The sequence below is a fragment of the Ips typographus genome, linkage group LG1, assembly GCF_016097725.1.
Source record: "Ips typographus isolate SLU linkage group LG1, UJ_Ityp_2.0, whole genome shotgun sequence".
Lineage (NCBI taxonomy): Eukaryota > Metazoa > Arthropoda > Insecta > Coleoptera > Curculionidae > Ips > Ips typographus.
Genome location: NC_138422.1, coordinates 12,586,746 through 12,608,751, shown reverse-complemented (window position 1 = coordinate 12,608,751; position 22,006 = coordinate 12,586,746). Strand labels below are relative to the sequence as shown.

Genomic DNA, 22,006 nt, shown 5'->3' with positions numbered 1-22,006 from the left:
CTCACTAAGCTCTACTTACCAGGGATAGCTGGTCTTCGGAATACTCTACTTGAGCGGTAGCTAAGTTGATGAGAGCGCGTTCGACTGGATCTTTTTCGTCACGGAATATAAACACGTAAGGTCTGCGCACAGCCTGTAAATTGTTTTTGTGCAATAAAGTCAAGACATTATTTACAGTTTAACGTATTATAGCTATTAATGTAACGGGATTATTATGCGATTTATAATAGTCGTGGACATTGCTAATTGCTAAAGCTTTATCGTATCATTGGCAACGGTGATGCGAAAAAATCAACAAAATTGTATGTCATTTAATTTTTGTTGTCCGCATTAAAATCATGCAAAATTAGATATTCCTGATAATATATTGGCTGCAGGCAACACTATAAGGTTGAACTTGCTTCCGGAAAAATCGAAAGTCCAGTATGAGAAAGAATATGAACAGTTTTGTGTGTGGCGAAACCAAGTACAAGTTCGAGGTGCAGAAGAAACGGTGTTGCTAGCATATTTTGCAAAACTCGCTGCAGAATATTCTGCTTCGTCCTTATGGCCAAAATATTCCATGTTACGAGCGACCTTAGATTTGAAGGAAAGAGTGGAAATCGACAAGAGAACAAATCAACGAATTTGTACGTTCTGCTCCAGACAAGGAGTTTTTGATATTAAAAGTGGCCTTTCTAATTGGAATTGGAGGAGCCTGCCGAACCAACGAACTAACCAAGATGACCACGGAAGATGTTGACGTTTTAGAGGACAAGCTGATTGTTACTATTCCCGACTCCAAAACCCACAAAAAACGGAAGGTTGGGGATATTATCTGAGGGCGAAGTCAATCCTGTGCTATTATTTAAAAAGTATGCAATGTTAAGGCCAGCCCATACCGTGTTACTCACCGAAAATTGTTTCTATTATATAGAAAAGGAAAATGTACAGTACAGCCCTGCGGCATTCATTTCTTCGCTAAACTACCTCAAAAAATAGCTGAGTATCTTTTATCACTGCGTTTATTTATTTATTTATTTATTTGATTACAAACCCCACAGAAATACATACAATAATGCCACATTATTCCTGCACATACACTGGAGATAAATCAAAAGTTAGATTATTATTTTTAATTAACCACTTAAACAGTTGGGGTGGCGTTTGAAGAATCCAGTTTTCTTTACTTTTATTACGGCATTCCCTTTTTGTGACAAACAAACAGGCTAACAGCTTTTAAACCGAAGGTATCTGTTATTTCGGGATTTTCGGCAATAAACTCCTTGATAAATTCTTTATCAGAAAATCCTTTAAATATGCCAGTAATCATAATCATGGGGTCATTATTGGATATATGTTTTATTTCTATTTCTTTGTTCATAAGACTATCATCTAGTTTTTGTTGCTGAATAGCATTTTGGCATTCAATAATTACAGCTCCATTTTGAAGATGTTTTACTCTTTTAAAGCTTCCCTCCATATTGGTAGCTTTGACACATTTTTTTATTTCTTGTAGAACTATCCTAGAGTCAGTTTGATTGTTGATTTTAATTAGACTTTCATGCTTTGTTTTTGGAGGAGGCGTTTTCCATTCTGGAATATCTGGTTTCAATGTTGGGTTGTTTGTAGCTGGGGTATATCCTGTTGATTTTAATACATCACTAAATGCAGGCCTTTTACTAGATAGGGATGGTAGCACAAACGTAGGTTTCGGACTAAGATTCCTATCAGGTGAATAAGTACTTGTTGATGTTAGTTTGTGCTTCAGTTCCACATTAATCTTCTCAGTTTGTTCAATTCTAAAAGCCAAAGTAGTTACTTGCTTATGAATAGTGAAAAGTGCAGATTGAATAAGATGAACTACATCTTGAGGCATTATTTCAGTTGTTTTTTGAAAGGTTTCTAGTGCCTTCAATACCTCATCTAAAATTTGCTCGGTTGGTAGAGAGTAACTTATTTCAGAAGTGTTTGAAATAAGTTGGATGTTCTGATTATTATTAGACCTCTTTGCTCTATTTTTGGACTGGAACCAGATCTAGGCATCTTGTTTAGTTGGGAAATTCCATTAGGATCACCAGAGACTTTCTTACTTTGATCTAAAGAATCATTACACATATTTAACTTACTTTCTAGACTGTTGTTTGGAGGTGTTTGTGGTAAAAGTTTTCCGGCCTTAAATATTTCATTAGCGTCCGACGTGCTAAAATTCTCCTCGGGTTGTCCACTATCTTTGGAACGTCCAGGTAAATCATTGGTTTTATCTTTATCGGTTAAATTCTTTTCCTTGGGTTTATCAAGATATGCTTTTGCATACTTTGAACTGGTTTCTTTGTTGAATCTAATAATTTTATTAATTTCAGCTTGGCTTAAATTGATATTTCCGGACGAATTACTTCTTCGTTTAGGCCGCTTGTCGGGGGGATTTTTGTCCCCAACACTATTGACACTCATCACAGTATTTTAGATGAAAAACGTTTAAGTAAATTATGCAAAAACGGCGATTATTAGAGAGCGACCACAATAGCGTCCGCACTCGTCGCTATCTCTACTGTTAGAAGATCTTCGTCAAATTTTCTTGTTAATGCTGGAGGGGATATATTGGATTTACAAGAACTTGGTGGCTGGGAATCAACGAAGGTTGCTAGAGGGTATCTAGAAGAAAGTGTGTCCAAGAAAGTTTCCATTGCTCGCAAAAGTCAAATCGGCGATGTCTCCGGCAGTGGATTAAGCCCTAGGGAACCGGATGAAATGGAGAGGAATGCAACATCGGCTATTAATCAGCCTTCAGAAGACATAAATATGATCGTGGACTCCAAAGGCAGTGGAGTATCCGTTAAGTTTAGAAACTGTCAAAACATCATTTTGAATATTCATGAAAAGTCGTTGTAATATCATTCTGTTATCGAACCTGTTGTCCTTCGTAACTAACGTATTATTAGTAACTAAGGTTTTATGAAGGAATTAGTACATTTATGATGTTGATAATTATTATTAATAAAGATTTCATATAAAATCGTTTTAATCTTCAATGATACGATAAAGATAAGAGTGTGAAGAGAAATTCGTTTTATAAAAAAATATAGATTTATTAGTCGTCTGAGCGGAGTTGTAATAATTCTAAATTATTAAAACTTCGAGTTGCAAAAGTATGAAATACAAAGCCAAAAATGGAGCAAATGGTCACGAGTGTCAAAAAATGGTACATTAAATACACTTACCACCCATCGCTTCTTCCAACCGTTAGTTTTGTGCTCCAACACGTTCAAATACCCTTTGCGAGCCACCACGGGCGATATTCGAATCTCCTCCATATCTGGAACGTACAGCACCAACTCCGGATCTCTAGGTCCTAAATAAATGATTACGATTAGTACGCGTGCTTTTAAATTTTCCACAAAAACTGTCTTACCGGGTGGTGAAGCTGGCATAGAAGGAAACGGTGCACATTCCCCATTCAGGGGCGTCCGTTCCGGCGAGCACAACTCGATCGAACTGTTGGTCATCACGCTGGACACCATGCTGGCGGACAAGTCGGTCATTTCGTCAGTCGGGCTGGTCACCTCATTGCTCTTGTGGTCTTTGTTGTCGCGGGGTTTGCCCTGGATGAGACGGATGCATTTGTTGAGCAGCTGTTTTTCGCGATCGGTGTATTCGTAAACCGGATCGTTGTTGACTGCAATCATCGTATGACACAACATTTGCAAAACCACTGTAATTGACCGCAAAAATACCTTGATACGACTGGTTTAGATTATTCTTGGCCACCATGTTACACACTTCTTTCTCGCTTTTACTGGTGAATTCAGCTAGGAATTTGTTGAAATTGTTGCAACGGTCCAGACCTAGGCGTTCTCTTAGTAACAGTGTATGTCGAACCCTGAAGAAGATTTGTAGTAAAAAAACAATAATAAAAGTCCTCTAAATACAAATATAGGTTGAAGTAGTCACAGGGTATAAAAGAAAACTCTTGTCTCTGTTTTGTTTTTTATAAAAATGTGTTTCGATTATACAGGGTGGTTTAAATGTCAATAATTCACCAATCCATAGCCAGTTAAAAAATAAGTTGACATGCATTATGTCATTTTCCTGAAAAATGCTTTCTAAGTAAAATACATTCCTTCAAATTTCTGTTTAAAAAATCGTTTGTTTTTGTCATAACTGTCAAACCGTTGGAGCAATTTTGATCAAATTTGGAACAAGCACTTATGAAATTAGTTCTCATTATGAATGACGTTTGCAAAATTCTCCAGTACCGTAGATACAGGAAGATGGTTTTAATGTTTTTGCCTTATATTCTACGCCTCTAGATATTTTTCAAAAATTACAGTTTTTTTAAATTTCATTGTTTACGATGAAAAAGAAATTGTCTCTTATAAAATTCTGATTTAAAACTTTGTTATTACGTTCAAAGACCGAAAACTAACCCAACCCAGAAAAGATAAAAATTGATTTCAGAAGCTTAAAAATTGTATTTGTAACCAGTTTTCCGAGAGACTTTAATATTGAAAATTGATTTGTAGACATAAAAAAACTAATTTTTCTAGAATTTTTGACTACAAATTCATACATTTAAACCTTAAAAATTGACTTAAACAACAAAAACTGACTATGAACTAATAAAAAGTAACATCAGAAACTTAAAATTTGCATTTGAAGTAAATTTTCATAATTTTGAGACAAATTTCAATATTTTAGTCTTGAAAATAGTTTTAAATAAAGGACATCTTGAAAACTAACTTTTCTTGCTTTTTACTTTGTTTTTCATTTTCTCAGAATTCTGGACTATTATTAGTGCTTCAAAATTGCTTTCAGCTTGGAAAATCGAGTTTCAAGACTATCTTTACCAAGTTATTAACACAGCAAACTTAAAAAACAATTTTCATATTCTTTCATAGAATTAAAATGGCATTCTAAGCTTTGTCACTATTAAATCGACTTCTAGACACCTCAATGCTAAAAATTCGAGTTAAAAATTATTTCTTAAAAATCTAGATTGTGTTACAACCTATCTTTACGAAGTTTTTGACTTATCAGGCCTAAAAGCCAGTTTGTACACTGTCCATAGTCTTGAAAATGTTATTTCAAGCTTCTTCACTATTAAATTGACTTTCTAAACTTATAGGTGCAATAAATTGTAGAATCTTTAAGAAATTCAGTTTTTAGTGCTTTTTAAGACTGAAAAATCGAGTTTAAGATTATTTCCAAAAGTCAAGACTCTTCAAGTCAAAAAGTAAATAAAAGTAAAAAATTTTGATACCAAATGCTACGATATTAGTCTTAAGTCCTAGTAAAGTCAGTTCTAGCATAAGTCAACTTTTAGATTATCTTTAAAAGTAAAAAATGGGTTTCATGCACAATACAATCTTTGTCTTGATTTCCGGTCTGTTTTTAGTTCTTAAAATCCAGTTTCAGACACTCGACCAGGATGGCAGTCTGAGAAAACGAATTATAAGACTATTCCTAGTAGTAAATAGCAAGTTTTTAGACTATTCGGTACAAATTTGGACTCTCACAAGTCTTGACTGTTCAGTTTTACACTATAAAACGATTTTTTAAATTGAAATTTGGAGGACTGTATGTTCCTTAGGAAACATTTTTTAGAAAAATTACATAATGCAAGTCAACTTATTTTTTGATTGGCTATCGAATGATGAATTATCGACACTGAAAACTCGACCACCCTGTATTTTGTTCTTATTCAGTGAATTTTAAATACCTTTCCACTTCCTCTAATCTGGTCAATTTTTCAAGCTCCCATTGATGGTCGAATATTAACGAATCGCCACGAGGACGCCATCCATGCAAATTTTCTTCTCCTCGTACATAAGTAGAGCTGGTGTCCAATACGCGTCTTTGACGCCTTTGAACGCCTACATTCAGAAGTTTACTAGTATAAATACCAAAATAATACAACAACAAAATGTACCTTAACAAATATAATAACATTTCACAAATTCAATTTCGACTACGCTAGCAAATTGTGACTTGAAATTAGGTAAAGTAAAATCTAACAGAAAGAGGTACATGTTTTGATTGTCACATTGAAAATATTTACCCACGTCTATTATATTATTACCTCAGTTTTAACTGAAAATAGTAGTGCAGTAAGAATATTGCACATCTAGTGTAGATATTACAAAACAACATTTTCACAGTCACAAATTACGGAATGGATCAGTGCACTAGAACTAAACTAAAATCAACCGTCTGAATAAGCACACTTTGGTTAGTTGAACTAAAAAGTGCAAAAATCGGACAGAGGATAGGAAACCACTAAGGGGAAACTACCTGGACTACCTGCTTCGCTAGCACGTCGTAACAACAACTCATACACTCCAGATAGTCGATTGGCTTCCGTATTTCGGTAACTGCCCGAAAACAAGTGTTTCAACGATCTCGGTCCGGTTCTTGCGTCTCTACCGTACATCACCATGCTCAAATCTTTTGTGATAATAGCCGGTCTTCCGCAATTTTCAAGCTGAAATCCCACTGTCAGCTACGAAATATTTTTTAAACGAATTTTCACTTACTTCCAAATAAGCCGAAATGGTCATGAATATTTGTTCACCGGGTGACGTGACTCTGTTGAGGAGAGGAGAGTTGTGCAGGGAGCTATCCCAAGCGGCTTCGAATCTGAACATGATCCTGTCGTCCCCGGGTATTTCCAGGTATTCACCTGAAACGGCTATTTTACGAAAATTGAAGCTGCAAATGTTGAGAAGTCTAACCTGGAAACAGGCCAAGTGAGAGTACGGAATTGTCGTTATCTTCGTCGTCTTCTGATTCTGGGGAGTTTCTGATACGGCCTACTACCAGTTCTCTGACGTCTCTCCATTTGATTTCTGAGGACTGATCGTGCACGATTGTGATGCGGATTCGTCTTTGAATACCCTGAAATATGTTATTAAGATTAGGTTTTGTTTATATTAGCGTCATCATAATAATACAGTGCGTTTTTTTTAACGCGCAACATAGGATTTTACGTGTTAAATTTTTAAGCCCATGTTAGACCATGTTGTTTTGGAACTACAAGTGTAAAACTTGACGGGTGTGTGTTTAGTACCCTGAAGCTTAAGTAAGTTTAGCAATTCGGTCTAAAAACTGTCTACAAACTAACGAAAAATCATCTTTTTTTGAAAAGATTTTATCTTTCCGTGCTCCCTGTATGCATGGTAGGTGCTTGTTGTTTTTGATACTGGCAGGGCAGGTAGCAGGTAAAATTTGGTGTATAAAGTAAAACAGGGTGGTCAAAATGCGATTATTAACTTTATATCAAGAATTAAGTACAGAAGAAGTATTTTTTAAAATAAATTGTTCAAAGTGACCTCCGTTTGAAACCAAACAGTATACCAAACGATCATAAAATGCCCTTTTGACGTTATAAATAAATATGTCACTCTACCTGCTACCTGCCCTGCCAGTATAAAAAACAACAAGCACCTACCATGCATACAGGGAGCACGGAAAGATAAAATCTTTTCAAAAAAAGATGATTTTTCGTTAGTTTGTAAACAGTTTTTAGACCGAATTGCTAAACTTACTTAAGCTTCAGGGTACTAAACACACACCCGTCAAGTTTTACACTTGTAGTTCCAAAACAACATGGTCTAACATGGGCTTAAAAATTTAACACGTAAAATCCTATGTTGCGCGTTAAAAAAAACGCACTGTATACAGAATGTGTCCCAAATTTGTTCTACATGTATTATTACGTTTAGTTGGAAATGAGACTTCAATCATATCCGTTTCTTTTCCAACTTGCAAAATACAGAAAGTTTAAGTACAAAAAAAATCGCATCTAAATATAAAACTAACTATACAGGGTGTCCCACGACGAAAGACATCGATTGATATTGGAAAAAGTATAAATAGGAGAGTTTTGAAAATTTGGCAGGATACTGATGTGGGCATGCCCAATCTAACTAAAATATTTTCAAGATGGTTGCACTTCCATTTATACCGGAAGTCGATCACAACTTTCTTATTTTAAATAGAACACCCTATATATTATTACATATTTGGATTCCTCACAAAATTCTGACCAACTTTTGTGTACAATGCCCTATGCCTATCTCTAGCCGTTTTCGAAATATTTGATGTTTTTCCAAAAAAGTGACAGTTGCAACGCTCAACATATTTTTTTACTCTGTCAAAACCGTATTTTATTTTGCAATGAAACTTTGGGTTATTGTAAATAAAGGATCGTTTTATTAAACTGAGGGTGCTTAATGACTCATTTGTATACAAGGTCGTCAAAAAAAATCATAAACCTGCCACTAAAAAAAATTAAAAATTTCAAGTTTTTTAAATAGAAACCCACATTTTTTATGACGGAATCATTTTGAGCATTAAAAATTACTATACACGTTTCAATTTACTTGCCTATACCTAAATCCAACCCATTTTGTTTTATTTGAGAATAAACATTTTTTATTATAAAAACTCCAGATTTTTTGAAAATTTCTCTGTCTAATTACGTGTGGATTTATGTCACACCAGTAGTGTGAATTATGTCTATTGAACATTCCATTTTTAGTGAATTTGGCCTCGTCGCTCTAAATAATATTATTCAAAAACTTCTTCATAGTGACTAGTCAGCAAAAACTTACTAAAAACCACTCTCTTCGGAAATTCAACCTCTTTTAAGTGATGCACTAATTTAAATGAAAAAGGGTGAAATTTATGTTTCTTCAGGATCCTTTGAATTGAGCTTTTGGATATGCCTGATTCTACGGAAACTTGTCTTATTGACGAAGTTGGATTTGCAACAAAATAGCCCAAAATTTCTACATTTGTATTATTAAGGATTGGTTTTGTTTTAATAGCTTTTATCTTCACAGATCTGGTATTCTCAAAATTTTCAATTATTTGCTTGACAGCTTTTGGTGATGGCTTTGGTTTTTCTGGATAACGAGCGGCAAATACCTCACATGTTCTACTCACAACTTTATCACATTCTCCGTAAATAATAAACAGAATTTTGTGAGGAATCCAAATATGTAATAATATATAGGGTGTTCTATTTAAAATAAGAAAGTTGTGATCGACTTCCGGTATAAACGGAAGTGCAACCATCTTGAAAATATTTTAGTTAGATTGGGCATGCCCACATCAGTATCCTGCCAAATTTTAAAAACTCTCCTATTTATACTTTTTCCAATATCAATCGATGTCTTTCGTCGTGGGACACCCTGTATTAAGAAGTCAAAGATATTTTTCTGGTAAGTAACTAACTATAATCGTGTCTTTCTTAAGTAACATCGCAGGTTTCCAGGAACCCAGTTCTATTATTTTGGCTGGCTGATACATTGTAAACCCAACAGAACCTTCGATAAGTTATTTTTACGTAAATCTTTGTTAATTTTTTTTTTTTTTTTTTTGGCAATTCTACGTAAATCTTTCTTGCTTTATTCTAATTTCATAAAGAAATTTAAAGTAACTACTCTTGTAATAAAGTTTGGAATTAAACGGAAGTAAAATAAACAAAACACTAACTTGATGGAGCAAAAATAGTCCTCTGCAAGGCAAATCATCGCTATGCTCAACGACTACAGGCACGTATTCTCCATTGGGCGCCAATTCGCATATTTCAAACCACACCAAAACGTCCACTTTGGCGTGAATGTGTGCAGTGCAAGGACTGGGCAAAGCTCCAAATTTACTTGACCGTACTGGCTGCGAAATCGGAATGGATGGCGGCAACATTCTGCGCGGTGGTTGCCTCAAACTGCCCTCCAACTTGGCGTCTTTGTGTAGTGGGTGTTGCTGGTAGTGTCCAAACACCTCGAACACTATCGGTTGCGATTTGATGTACTCTAAGAAGGCCTTAGTGCATGTCACTGTAATCTGAAAAGGAATGTTTAAATCGTATTTTTTGATGCTGATAAGGTATAAATATTACATTTTGAACGTGGTAGAAACCCAAAGGTGTGCCTTTGCCGGTGTTTTTAACTGGTTCAGTAGAGAAAGCTTCGTCGTGTCTATGCAGAAAGCTGAGAGAATATTTTGTTAGTTATCCACACGGTTATACTTTGAATTACAATTTTCTATAAAATTAGGGAATATGTAAACACCTAACAATAACAAATTAAATCATTGGTGTTTATGAAGCTTTAGTTGCCGTAAAGGTAAACAGTTTTGATGTGATTCAACAAGTCTGTGTAGTTACATATAAATGTTTACAATTAGTCTAAAAACGACGTTACCCTAAAAACGGACATTAGAGTAGCTTACTTAAACTGGCAGAAAACGTCAGCATATTCGGTAGATATGCCCACAGCTTGCAGCACCGTAACCCTGAAAGTAAACTCTTTTCCTAGAGTAAGGTGCTCCGGAATATCTTCCTCTTTAACATCGGACGAAACGGAGCTGTCACCCCTGCCCGAGTCAGCGTCACATTCAATCAATTCCTCCAGCTTAATGGGGTCGATATTGTTATGACCCTCAATAAAACGGTCCTCCGTGTTGTGAATGTTACGTTCTACAACTTCCAGAAATGTTTCAGATAACGAAATTAAGTGTCATTGCCTACTACCTTTAGGAGTAGATTCAAAAGCAATTCTGGCACTCTGTCGTACACCAACTTGGTCTGAATTGTCCTCGTCCATAACGGCTTGCACTGCCACTCTTAAATAACCTCTAACGTCGCCCTTTTCACTGACCACGGCTACTTTATGGATCATAGTTGCCGGGTAAAGCAAGTTGCTCAAGTAGACAAACCCTCGTCCCACCATTCGGAACCAAGGAAATCGGTCGTAGAACGGGTCGCCGCCCGTTAAGCTCTCCACGTTATAGTCGGGTGAAGTGGGGGATATTTCCGCTTCATTGTGGTACATTTCTCGCATTAGTTCTAAACGTTGGCTATAAAAAAGTTCAAATTTATTTAGAGAGTGGATTAAAGTGCGACCTACGGTCAATAAACGAATATAGAGTTCCAGGGTCAGGCAATCTAATAATTCCAAAATGAATAATTAGAGAGTTTTTCAGAGAGCATTAAATTTTTGTAAAATATTCTCTTTTGTATTATTCATGAAATTCGACACGGAAGACTGTGACTAAACTGTTCAGTTTAAAAAAAAGAAATAAGTCGATATTATTGCATTTGACATGTTTTTGAGATATCTTGGAAAAAACGTAAATTTTGACAAAACCAGCGAAAGTGAGAACAAAATGAAACTTTGTCTAAGTCACTCTGTAGCACGAAAAATACTCTGTAAAACACCGCAAAGACGAAATCTATATGACTTGGCGTTTTTCAGATATTCCATTTCATTTAAAGTAAACTTTTTTTCAAAGCCACTCTCGGATTTGGCAGTGTGAGCTGTAAATACCGCTTGTAATAAGTGATTTAGCCAAGATCTAAAGCCAATTTGCAATTTTATAGCTTCATTGCACTGCTAAGAGATTTTTCTCAGTTGTGACAGCAGTCATGTGATTATACCAGGGGACCACACTCACCATTTTATTTGAACAGATGGGGAAAATATTATGTATTATTTAGCCAACAAAATTATACTCTTTCGAGATAAGTGCAATTAAGTTGTGTGAATATAATTTCGTTTTTCGCAAGCTAATAAAAACAGACTTTTTAAAACCTACAAAAATCACAAAAAGTGTATAGTACAAAATCTAGTGTCAAAGGCTGATGTACAATATGCCAAGCAGTGTGGCACCAACCTCGTCGGAAGTAAATTGGCCAATGACAAGCGTGACGGAGCTGACGGACAGCGAGTGAGACATTTATAAAATGGCGAACCCACGTCATCATCGGGGCTGCTGTCCGGCGTGCAAACGTCATCTCGGCAACAACTTTTCATTACCTCTATTTTATGACTGTGAAACGTTTAAATGTTTTCAATGGCCGCATTCGTTTTGACGTTCGACGGAGCGTGCCGAGCTAATTTGACGTCACCAATCGTCCAGCCCAACTGTCAAGTGACGTCAAAATCGCTCTGCACGCCAAAACGAATGTTGCCATGTAAAGTGCTTGTGCTCTTTATCAAATTTGTACTATTCTGATGATTTTTACAACTTACCGCAATTTATCCAGAGACCAGTAGTGAGTAGCTCCGTTTTTCAAATCTTGCACCTCAACGGCTACGATAGTTCTTGCAACGGCGGCCTCCTCCTCGTGATCGTAGTCAATCGAAGGACGCAAATCCGGCGGTAACGGAGAGTATAAAGTGTCAGTAAGAAGCGTAAACTGAAACTGAACCTAAACAACCGCAACCACCTCTTTATAAAATAAAAAGTTACTTTAAGGCTTCACCAAACCTTCTTTTTCAGTTCAACGCTTATGGCATTAGCCTCTTTCAAAAAAATTGCGTTTCCCCACAAATCATCGCGCAACGAAGTGAACTGATGGTGTTTCCATTTACGCCAAGCGGTGGCGGCCAATACGAACTCTTTCTCGTTCCAGTTACATTCTGCATCGAAAAGAGGGTTCACTGAAAAAAGCGGATGCCATTCTGAATTTAAGCGGGTTCTAAGCTACGTCATTGCCTGATTCTATTATTATACAAATGAGATTACAATACAATTGATATTAGACAAATGAGATCTAGTCATCGATAGTCGTCGAGATAGGACGTGTTTCGGAGTCGTTCGCGTTTGCTCATTAGTTTTCTGCTTAAAGTTACACTTAAAAGTGTTGTTGTTTGAACATGAGTGGAAATAGTGGGGGCACCGGAAAAGTCACTGCTTCTGACCCAAATTTTTTGGACATGCCTTGCCGGAAAATCAGATCTTCTTCACTAACAATAGCTGCAATGAAGCAAACCGTAAGATCAGAATTGGAAAAAAGTCAACCTGGTCAAGATAAGGATGTAAATAAACAATCTGAAACAAGTCAAGTGAAGTCGAAAACGTCAACGTAACAAAATCTGAACAACATCCACAAAATGCAGCGTCACAAGATTACAATTCAGTATTTACGCCTCAGAAATCAGTACTGCACTCACCAACACCAATGCCACCACCATCCGTCGCGCCTGAAAATGCGAAAAAACGCCAAAGGCAAGAAGTATCTCCTGATATTCAAAAAGAACATAAAAAACCTTGTGATGGTTCCAGAGCACAGTTATTTACCGATAACACATTAAATAGTGACGGATTTTCTGATTCTTCTTCAAATACAATATATGACACCAAAACAAAAACGAACTACCAAAACCACGTAAATATGGATAATCTATTATTAGAAATTACCATATCACTGGAAGCGATACAACAGCTGTCAAACCAAGAAAACCGAGAAATTATTCAAAACTCAACATTCCATATTCAGAAAAACTTAACATTGTTAATATACAAAATGGGACAGTTGGAACAAGAAAAAATAAACCTAGAACAAGAATTTCAACCGCCACCAGAAAAAGAAAGTAATTCAATTATGGGAAAAGTGCTTAACAATACACCATATCAACGAACTTATGCCTCCGTCATAGCAAAAACCGAACAGGAATCCAAAAAAAAAACAGCGACGACGCGATAGAAAGATGGATAACACCAAAAACGTCAAAGAGGTTTGAAACCGTTGTAAGCTTATAAAACACTACTGATCCAAAGGAGACCATACGCCAAATTAAAAGTCAAATGCAGAGCAGCGTTTTAGAAGGAGGAATCAAAAACATAAAAGCACTGAAAAGTGGAGCAATAGTGCTGGAAAGCTTCAACGAGTCCCAACAGAACAAAATTAAAGAGGTTCTTGGAAATAAACAAAATATTAACCTAAAAGAAACTTCGATTCCCAATCCAATGTTTTTAATATCTGGAATTTTTAAAGGATACTCAAACGAGGAATTTATAGAAGAATTAATAAGAATGAATAGCGAAATAAAAGAAGACCTACCTAGGCATTGATTTATCCAAGGAAACCGTTGTAAGCTTAGAAAACACTACTGATCCAAAGGAGACCATACGCCAAATTAAAAGTCAAATGCAGAGCAGCGTTTTAGAAGGAGGAATCAAAAACATAAAAGCACTGAAAAGTGGAGCAATAGTGCTGGAAAGCTTCAACGAGTCCCAACAGAACAAAATTAAAGAGAAAATGGTGAGGTTTTGTTTTTTGTTTATCAATCCCAATCCTCTGACCGGTTTCGCCGTATTACGGCTCATCAGAGAGGCTATAGGGCTTGATAACCAAAGAACAAAACCTTCGTTCCAGTATAGTCAACTGGATGCCAGAAATGATAGTTGTGTGCAACATGGACAGTTTATATCTTTTTTTTTTTTTTATTTATTTTTCATCCTCCTTTTTTCAGCTCCACCTTCTCATGATGCGGCATTAATGGTGCTGTTCCTAGATTTTGGAACGCCATCTGTACTTTCTAACTCATGAGTTGAGTACAGATGTCACCAGATGTTGCACACAACTAAAATTAAAGAGGTTCTTGGAAATAAACAAAATATTAAGCTAAAAGAAACTTCGATTCCCAATCCAATGTTTTTAATATCGGGAATTTTTAAAGGATACTCAAACGAGGAATTTATAGAAGAATTAATAAGAATGAATAGCGAAATAAAATAAGACCTACCAGGCATTGATTTATCCATGGTAATCACAGTAATAGCGAAAAGAAATTGCCGAAATCCCAGTAAAGAAAATTGGATCCTAGAGGCTCCACCTTCAGTCGCTAAATGGTTCTTAAAAAGAGCAACTATACTCTTTGATTTAATGAAAGTATATGTGACCGAGTATTTTAACTTGGCGATATGCTTTAACTGTTCAGGGTTTGGACACGTGGCTAAATATTGCAAATATTCCACATGCTGCCATAAGTGTGGAGGTGCTGACCATAATGGTAAGGATTGCTTAGCAGTAGATCTGCTGCAAAATGAAATACAAAGAAGAAGTCATTAAACACTCAGCAAGGGATATAAACTGTCCAGTGTACCAAAAGCGACTAAATATACAGTGCGTTTTTTTTAACGCGCAACATAGGATTTTACGTGTTAAATTTTTAAGCCCATGTTAGACCATTTTATTTTGGAACTGCAAGTCTATAACTTGACGGGTGTGTCTTTAGTACCCTGAAGCTTAAGTAAGTCTACCAATTTGGTCTAAAAAGTGATTGAAAACTAGAAAAAAATCATTTTTTTTCGAAAAGATTTTATTGTTCCATACTCCCTGTATGCATTGTTGTTCCTTGTTGTTTTTATACTGGCAGGGCAGGTAGCAGGTGACATATTTTGACTGCATCACGACCCGACATCTTTTGAACGTCAAAAGGGCATTTTATGATTGTTTGGAATACTGTTTGGCTTCAAACGGAGGTCACTTTGAACAATTCACTTATAAAAATACTTCTTTTGTTCTTAACTTTCTTGATATAAAGTTAATGATCACCTTGTTTTACTTTCTACGCCAAATTTTACCTGCTACCTGCCGTGCCAGTATCAAAAACAACAAAGAACAACAATGCATACAGGGAGTATGAAACGATAAAACCTTTTCGAAAAAAGATGATTTTTTGCAAGCTTTTTAACACTTTTTAGGTCGAATTGGTAAACTTACTTAAGCTTCAGGGTACGAAACAGCCACCCGTCAAGTTTTATACTTGTAGTTCCAAAATAACATGGTCTAACATGGGCTTAAAAATTTAACACGTGAAATCCTATGTTGCGCGTTAAAAAAAACGCACTGTATAGGTATAAGAATCAAGTTAACTACTCTGAGAATAGTTTTAGTTTAAACTAGAACTAAAAAAATTTTTAATTTAATTGGAGCCTTACCATTTGGATGATTATTTGAATATGTAGTTTTGTTTTGCATTTTTGTAACATATTGCTCGAAACGGAAATATTATCAGTTTGTAAACATTAATTGTAAGGTAGATAGTGAAAATGTAGTATGTTAGACTGTAATTACCAAATTGTATGTTGAAACTTTTAGGTTATTTGTGTCTGTGTTTCTTCTGACGCTGTTTCATTTTGTTATTTATTTTGTAAATAACCAATATGAAATAAAGGAAAGATTATTATTATTATTATTATAAAAAACAAATGGAAAATATGAATGTACTAACACAGTACTATCCAAAACCTCACATTATACATAAATTAAAGAGATAACAAGAAGTTATAAGAAATCAATATCTCTAACTCAACATTTTACAGTTGTATGCACTTAAAAATAAGTCAAAATTGCAATAAACTAATTTTTATTAGTGTCATCAGTGGTCTCCTTATAAAAAGTAAAGTTGGTAATGTAATTTTCAGAAATTTTTCGTTAATATTTCAAATTTGAAAAAAGGGAGAAAAAACCCAGAGATTGTAGTAAATAAATCGCAAATTCCAATGATTTTCAGCTGGAAAAACAAGTGTGGAAACTAATTCTGTTGACAGATCTGACTTTTTTGGAGCTTAAACTTTTTGGCTTTCTTGTTTAAATACTACTACTATCAAAATGTCTTGCCGATTGATACAAAATGCAAAGCTATAAGCAAAGTCAAAGCCGACTTACCGAAAATGTCATTATCGTTACTGAAATCTTCAGGAGTGTACGAACTATAAGTGGACATGGTCATAATCTGTTCCTCCACCTGTTTCTGAAGAGCGTCAATCCTGGCCTCGTAATTCTATCAAGAGTCCACAAAAAAACATAATTACGTAAAGCTGTAAAGTAAATTGATAGTCTCATACCTTTCTCTGTTCATCAAAAGCTTGATCGGCCGCCTCCTTCTCTTTGCGGTATTGCTCTTCCAAATTGACCAGCTTTTTCTCCATCTCAACTTTCAAATCCACTCCCTGTTTTTCCAACAGCTCGTTTTGGGCAAAGTTCCAGTCCACTTGCGAATCGGTCAAACTGTTCTTCTCGCGGATCTCTCTCACTTCATCGGGATGAGTGAATCGAAACACGTGATTGTTCCCTAAAATCACTCGGGAACCAGTTTTCAAGACAATGGGTTCGGTGATTTCCCTGCCGTTCACATAAATCAGGGCACCGTTTAGGGGAATCAGTGTTATTTTGCGGTCTTTGTTCTCGAAAATGCAGTGTTCCGGTTTGATGTGAGCGCCTGATAGTTGCACGTCCTGCGGACAGTTAGCCTCCTCGGATCCAATCCTGGTCAAACCGTCCTTGATGTAATAGATCAAACATTCGGACATGAAAGGATCTTCATTGAGGTTGACCAAGTGGGGGGTGCGTTTTGGTGAGAATATTCCGACAGTGTTGCCGTCTTTTATCGCCACACCCATTTCGGCAAACACTGCTTCTCTTTCTATTCGGATCGCTTCGGTTTTTTTCAGTTTTTCTTCCCACGTTTCGTTTAATTCTGTACATTAACAGCACCGTATAAAACGTGTTAGAACAACAGTTTAGTTGATAAAAAAAAACAAACCTGCGATGAGTTTTTCGCTTGCCTGAAGCTGATCCACCGCTTCCTCCGCCGTCGTGGATTGGGTGCGGGCTCTCTTCTCGTTTTCCTTGTTGTTGCGCTCCACCATGTCCATACCTGCGCAAACGTAACGTAAAATAAATGTAATTTCATATTGTTTAGAAATCCTGTGTGCCAAAAGCCCATTCTCAGGCTCAAAGCTGGAAAAAATTTCGAAATAAAATTATTGGCCAATTGGGTTTTGATCTCTAGGGTTGCCATATGTTGCTAGTAACACAGAACAAAGTGCAAATGCATTATTGCCATAACAAAAGCTGATGTTTTTTTTTTGGTTATTGGTGTGTATTTGACTTAAAACTTCACATAACTGAAACAATTTGCATTGTTTTGTAAACCAAATATGTATTTATGTTTATATTTTATTATTTAGAATAGATCTAATTTTAAGTAAAGAAACTATGTGTTTCTATTGTCTACTTCATCATAATTACTAGTGAATTTCATGTGTCATCATTAATTACATGTAATAACTATTTTGTTAATCAAAATGCTTTGAAAAGTTTGTCCTACGTCTCCAAAAGACATAGAAATGCGTTTTATAGCTTGCAAGTTAGTGCTTGTCCAATATGAATCCACCAGTTGGGAAAACTAACAGTAAACTTAAATAGTTAAGATTTTGCTATCAAAGCTGTCAAAAAAATCCCATTATTTTGTGAAATTACAGTTTAAATAACAAAAATTTGTTACAAATTTATCATTAACTCTTTTGTCAATATTGTTGTAAAAAAATAAATAAATCAAATTAGCGCTTCGAAGCAAATACAAACACCACTTTAAATGAACAAAAATCAAAAAGATGTAAAGTTGGCAACCCCGTAATCAAAAAACTGTAAAAATGCACAAGCAGGAGCCAGAAGCGACCCTCAATCGATCGTTCAGGTACAGTCAAGTTACTACGAAACGAAACAAAAATCTTTGATGGTGAAGGACAAAAAAACCGGACGCGACAATGTGTGTCACAAGCCTGTCAGAAGCTGACGTGTACTTACGAGGCTGGTCCTTTGTTTTTTCGTAAACAACTTTACCATCAGGACCTGAGCCGCGTTCAGAGTCAACAAAATTGGTTTTAAGGTATTATACTTCAATAACGTTGTTTACACCTTATTAACGGCAAAAACTGTAGTTAAAACTCACCTTCGTGAACTTCGATTCCTTCTTGTTTCAGCAATTCCCGTAGTTTCTGAATCTCTTCTTTGAGTTCTCTGATCAGTTTGGCGTTGGCGTCCTCATTGACCACTGCCTTGCAGACGATCTGTTTGGCTCTGTCCGCATAACTGAACATAAAAAAAGTCAATCAAGTCAAGGCTTCTAGTATCTTAGAGTGAATTTTACCGTAAAGTGGATAAAGTTTCGTCGTAGTTGATATCCGCTGGTGATATGGCGGCAATCATCGCCGTTTTGCTGTTCCCGCCCAAATTTTCGCGCAACAGCCATGTTAAAACCGAATCTCTGTATGGGATGAAGTCTGCCTTTTTGGATTTTTTGTTCTTAGACGCCTGAGTAGTTTATAGAAAAAATTAAGAGTTTTAAACTTATAACATGGTTTACAGAGCAGTTAAAAATAGTATAAGGAATTAACTCTAATATAGTAGAAATTAACAATTTTGAACTCAGGGTCTGCGTTTACCCGGTTCTAAGTAAGTCTAAACCTAGTCCACTGAATTATTTCTTTGAACCTACAAACTTAACACTTTACATTCCCAAACTACTAAACATTTCCGATACTACCTAAACCACTCTGTATCTCTATAATTTTGGCATACGCATATTGTGTTAAACATTAAAACCAGAACTTACCGACTGTAGATAATGGCAAGAGTAAGGAAAAAGGAAAGATTAGTAGGAGAAAACCAGTATAAAAACTAAACTTACGATTTCAGCCAGTGCCGAAATAACTTTTCCCAATGTGGTCAGACTTTTGTTGATATTAGCGCCCTCCTTCAAGCGAGTCCCTTTAGCACCGGTGGAATCTGCTCGTTCCGAACCTGCCAAGTCCACCAAAGATATTTTTGACACTTTTTCCGTGGTAAGTTGGGTGGTTTCATCCAATCTGGAAACGCTCAAGGTAAAAACTTTCTAGTCTAAGCTATCAACCCACCTTTGTTGTGTGAAAAAAATGGTAAAAACTGCATGAGATCTGGAACTCGTTTCGTTCATGTTGGTGGCAGCCACTGTCCTAGCCTTATTGCCTTCGTCAATCAATTCGTGAATGTCTTCGTAACTGGTTACGGCCAATTTACTCAAATCCTCGACGTAGGGACCCAAAAGTGGATGTTCTCGGACTTTCAGGTTGCCTGCAACAATTTCCGTGTTACCCCATTGAATATCAGAGGCTAACAAACTAAGAAACCTTTATTTTTTGGATTCAACAAGTCTCTGACTCGTTCACAGTAAATCTCCATGTAACTAACTTCCACCGAGTACTTAATGTCGCCTTCATTACTGCCTCTTATTTTTCTGAAGAGCTCTTTGCAGATCAAAGGGATTATGCCTTCTTGACCTTCTTCTTGTTTGCCCATCATGGTGTACGATTTGCCAGCACCAGTTTGTCCGTAAGCGAAAATGCACACATTGTAACCGTCAAACGAGTGCTGAAGCATTTCTTCGCCGATATCTTTGTATACAACCACTTGGGAAGAGAATTCCGGATCGGAGGTCTATGATATTATGAGATTAGATTAGTTTTGGTGATACTGATGAGTGTGCAAGGTGTAAAAGCCAGAAACACTGTGTATACTGCGTGTAATATTTTGCAGTATACACAGAGTGTTTTTGTTGAATCGTAAAACTTACGTCATGTGACCAGTAGGAATAGTCAAAGTTGAAGCTTTTCACAGCTTCTTTTGAAGTTGGTTCTGCCTTTGGGTTTGTTATGGCTGAAATAGATTTTGTTTTGTAGTAACAACGTTGGTGTGTTCAAACTGCAAATCAACTTACTGGTAGTGTTACCACCCATTTTAATAATACATTTACATTCTCTAGAAATTTCTCTATTATTGAACGGTCGCACCCGTACTGCGACCTTGACTGAAGACATCTTCGGTCCTTAAGGTCGACCCTGCAAAAAAGGGAAAAATGACCTGATTACGTCGTCTCTAATGAATAGCGCCCTTTATAACGTTAATTTTCCCTTTCACGACCTATTAATATCAAAGTCATAAAGATTCTGTTTATCGAGTAACCCGATTTTCAGCGTCAACACCTCCATCATGTATGCATTGTATAGAGGTTGCTTCTGTTTACTGGAAGGCCATTCATAGAACGAAATGCGTCATTTAGAGCGTGGGTCAATGTGCAACTGCCAATTTATCGGCGCCGAGACGCAATGGCGGCGCGGCGCCACTTAATCAGCGATTTCTATCTCTACGCTTTCCTATATAATCACGCGAACCGAATATTGTATTTATAATTTAACCCTGTGTGTGTGTAGACTGTTTTTCTAAAGCCCTAACAAATCGTGTTGGTTCATCTTAAATTATGTCCTGGAATGATATATGTGACAAAATTTGAAAATTCAATCTTTTTGTAAGGTCGACATTGAAATGAAATTCTCTAGCATTTACACGATTTTCGACCTCGTTTACCTGAATTTGTTTCTATTTAAATAATAATTATTAAATCTAGAGCAATTTTATAGTGATGTTGACGTAATGATATGTAGTGCAGACAATAGACAGGTATGGAATTTTCAAAATTATCTATAGCAAATGATAAAAGGAGAGAACTATTACAAGTCAAAAGGGAACCTTTGTAAAAACCACACTTTTTGGTACACCATATACAAAAAAGTCCCATGTAATGTAGAAAAGGCCAGTTGCCCCTTTTCTCTTCTGCTTATAGCGAACTGAGCGAAACAAAATATGTATGGACGTATGTCTTCTAGTTTTTATCAAATGTTAAAGTATCATAAAGTATCAACGGCCATCCACTGAATCACATTCTTATGTTGTTGCAGGTGCTAGGTTGCCATATTCACTTTAAAATACAGAATGTCTGTTTTTAGTTTCTGTGTGTTTCACCGATTTAAATTAAACTCAGATACACTAAAAGAAATATTTTTGAGGCTTACTTTTTAGGTCTGCAATCGTTCATACTTCAACAGAACATACATACATACATACATATTAAAAAGCAAAAGTTAATGTATTAAACTTCTGTATTAAATTTCACTATGGTAGACGACCCCATTGCCACAGGCAGTTTAATCCAACTGTGAGATATGAAATAGAACAATTACTGTCAATCCTTGACCGTAAAAAAAAATTGTCACAAATGCAATGTCAACTGTAATTCTAACTGACACTTAACATCAAAATATAGCTTGCGTTTTGGATTGGAGTCTTTCAAGTTTTAGTTAACAATAATGAGATGATTTAAAAACAATATTGGTAACAAAATTTGTTTTCATTGATTGAAACCTTATAACTTTTTAGTGGAAATGTCTCCTAATGCAATTATACACTTTGGTCCTGAATTCCCCCGAAAGACAAAAATTAAGTTAACTTTTCCGCGCATTTACATGTCGCCCACGTAAAAAACTGTTCTCCATGCAATAAGTTTTTAGATTTAAGCGGAATGATAAAAGGTTATAAGTAATTCTTTTGTCCACGTGTGAAATTAGCATTAAT

At 36.0% G+C, this 22,006-nt stretch overlaps 1 protein-coding gene across 15 annotated transcripts in view; it reads right to left on the bottom strand.

The window, feature by feature from the left end:
• The window catches only part of unc-104 (kinesin family member unc-104), a 30,777-nt gene that overhangs the window by 5,151 nt on the left and 3,620 nt on the right, over window positions 1–22,006 (bottom strand). For 3 of the 15 annotated variants that reach the window (XM_081995633.1, XM_081995625.1, XM_081995639.1), the window contains exons 2-26: window positions 20,316–20,436; window positions 20,172–20,254; window positions 19,729–20,035; window positions 19,477–19,672; window positions 19,251–19,428; window positions 18,711–18,874; window positions 18,513–18,652; window positions 18,368–18,412; window positions 17,322–17,435; window positions 16,624–17,255; window positions 16,445–16,559; window positions 12,256–12,428; window positions 12,018–12,196; window positions 10,517–10,842; window positions 10,216–10,468; window positions 9,884–9,974; window positions 9,478–9,828; window positions 6,711–6,873; window positions 6,513–6,667; window positions 6,271–6,460; window positions 5,699–5,852; window positions 3,714–3,859; window positions 3,392–3,655; window positions 3,201–3,331; window positions 20–133 (exon numbers count right to left, since the gene is read on the bottom strand). In XM_081995633.1, coding sequence (XP_081851759.1) covers window positions 20–133; window positions 3,201–3,331; window positions 3,392–3,655; window positions 3,714–3,859; window positions 5,699–5,852; window positions 6,271–6,460; window positions 6,513–6,667; window positions 6,711–6,873; window positions 9,478–9,828; window positions 9,884–9,974; window positions 10,216–10,468; window positions 10,517–10,842; window positions 12,018–12,196; window positions 12,256–12,428; window positions 16,445–16,559; window positions 16,624–17,255; window positions 17,322–17,435; window positions 18,368–18,412; window positions 18,513–18,652; window positions 18,711–18,874; window positions 19,251–19,428; window positions 19,477–19,672; window positions 19,729–20,035; window positions 20,172–20,254; window positions 20,316–20,415 — 4,764 coding nt within the window. In that variant the 5' untranslated portion in view covers window positions 20,416–20,436. Of the gene's footprint in view, window positions 1–19; window positions 134–3,200; window positions 3,332–3,391; window positions 3,656–3,713; window positions 3,860–5,698; window positions 5,853–6,270; window positions 6,461–6,512; window positions 6,668–6,710; window positions 6,874–9,477; window positions 9,829–9,883; window positions 9,975–10,215; window positions 10,469–10,516; window positions 10,843–11,658; window positions 11,815–12,017; window positions 12,197–12,255; window positions 12,429–16,444; window positions 16,560–16,623; window positions 17,256–17,321; window positions 17,436–18,367; window positions 18,413–18,512; window positions 18,653–18,710; window positions 18,875–19,246; window positions 19,429–19,476; window positions 19,673–19,728; window positions 20,036–20,171; window positions 20,255–20,315; window positions 20,437–22,006 lie in introns of those variants that run through there. The other 12 variants (XM_081995730.1, XM_081995645.1, XM_081995692.1 and 9 more) reach the window with 12 other exon arrangements.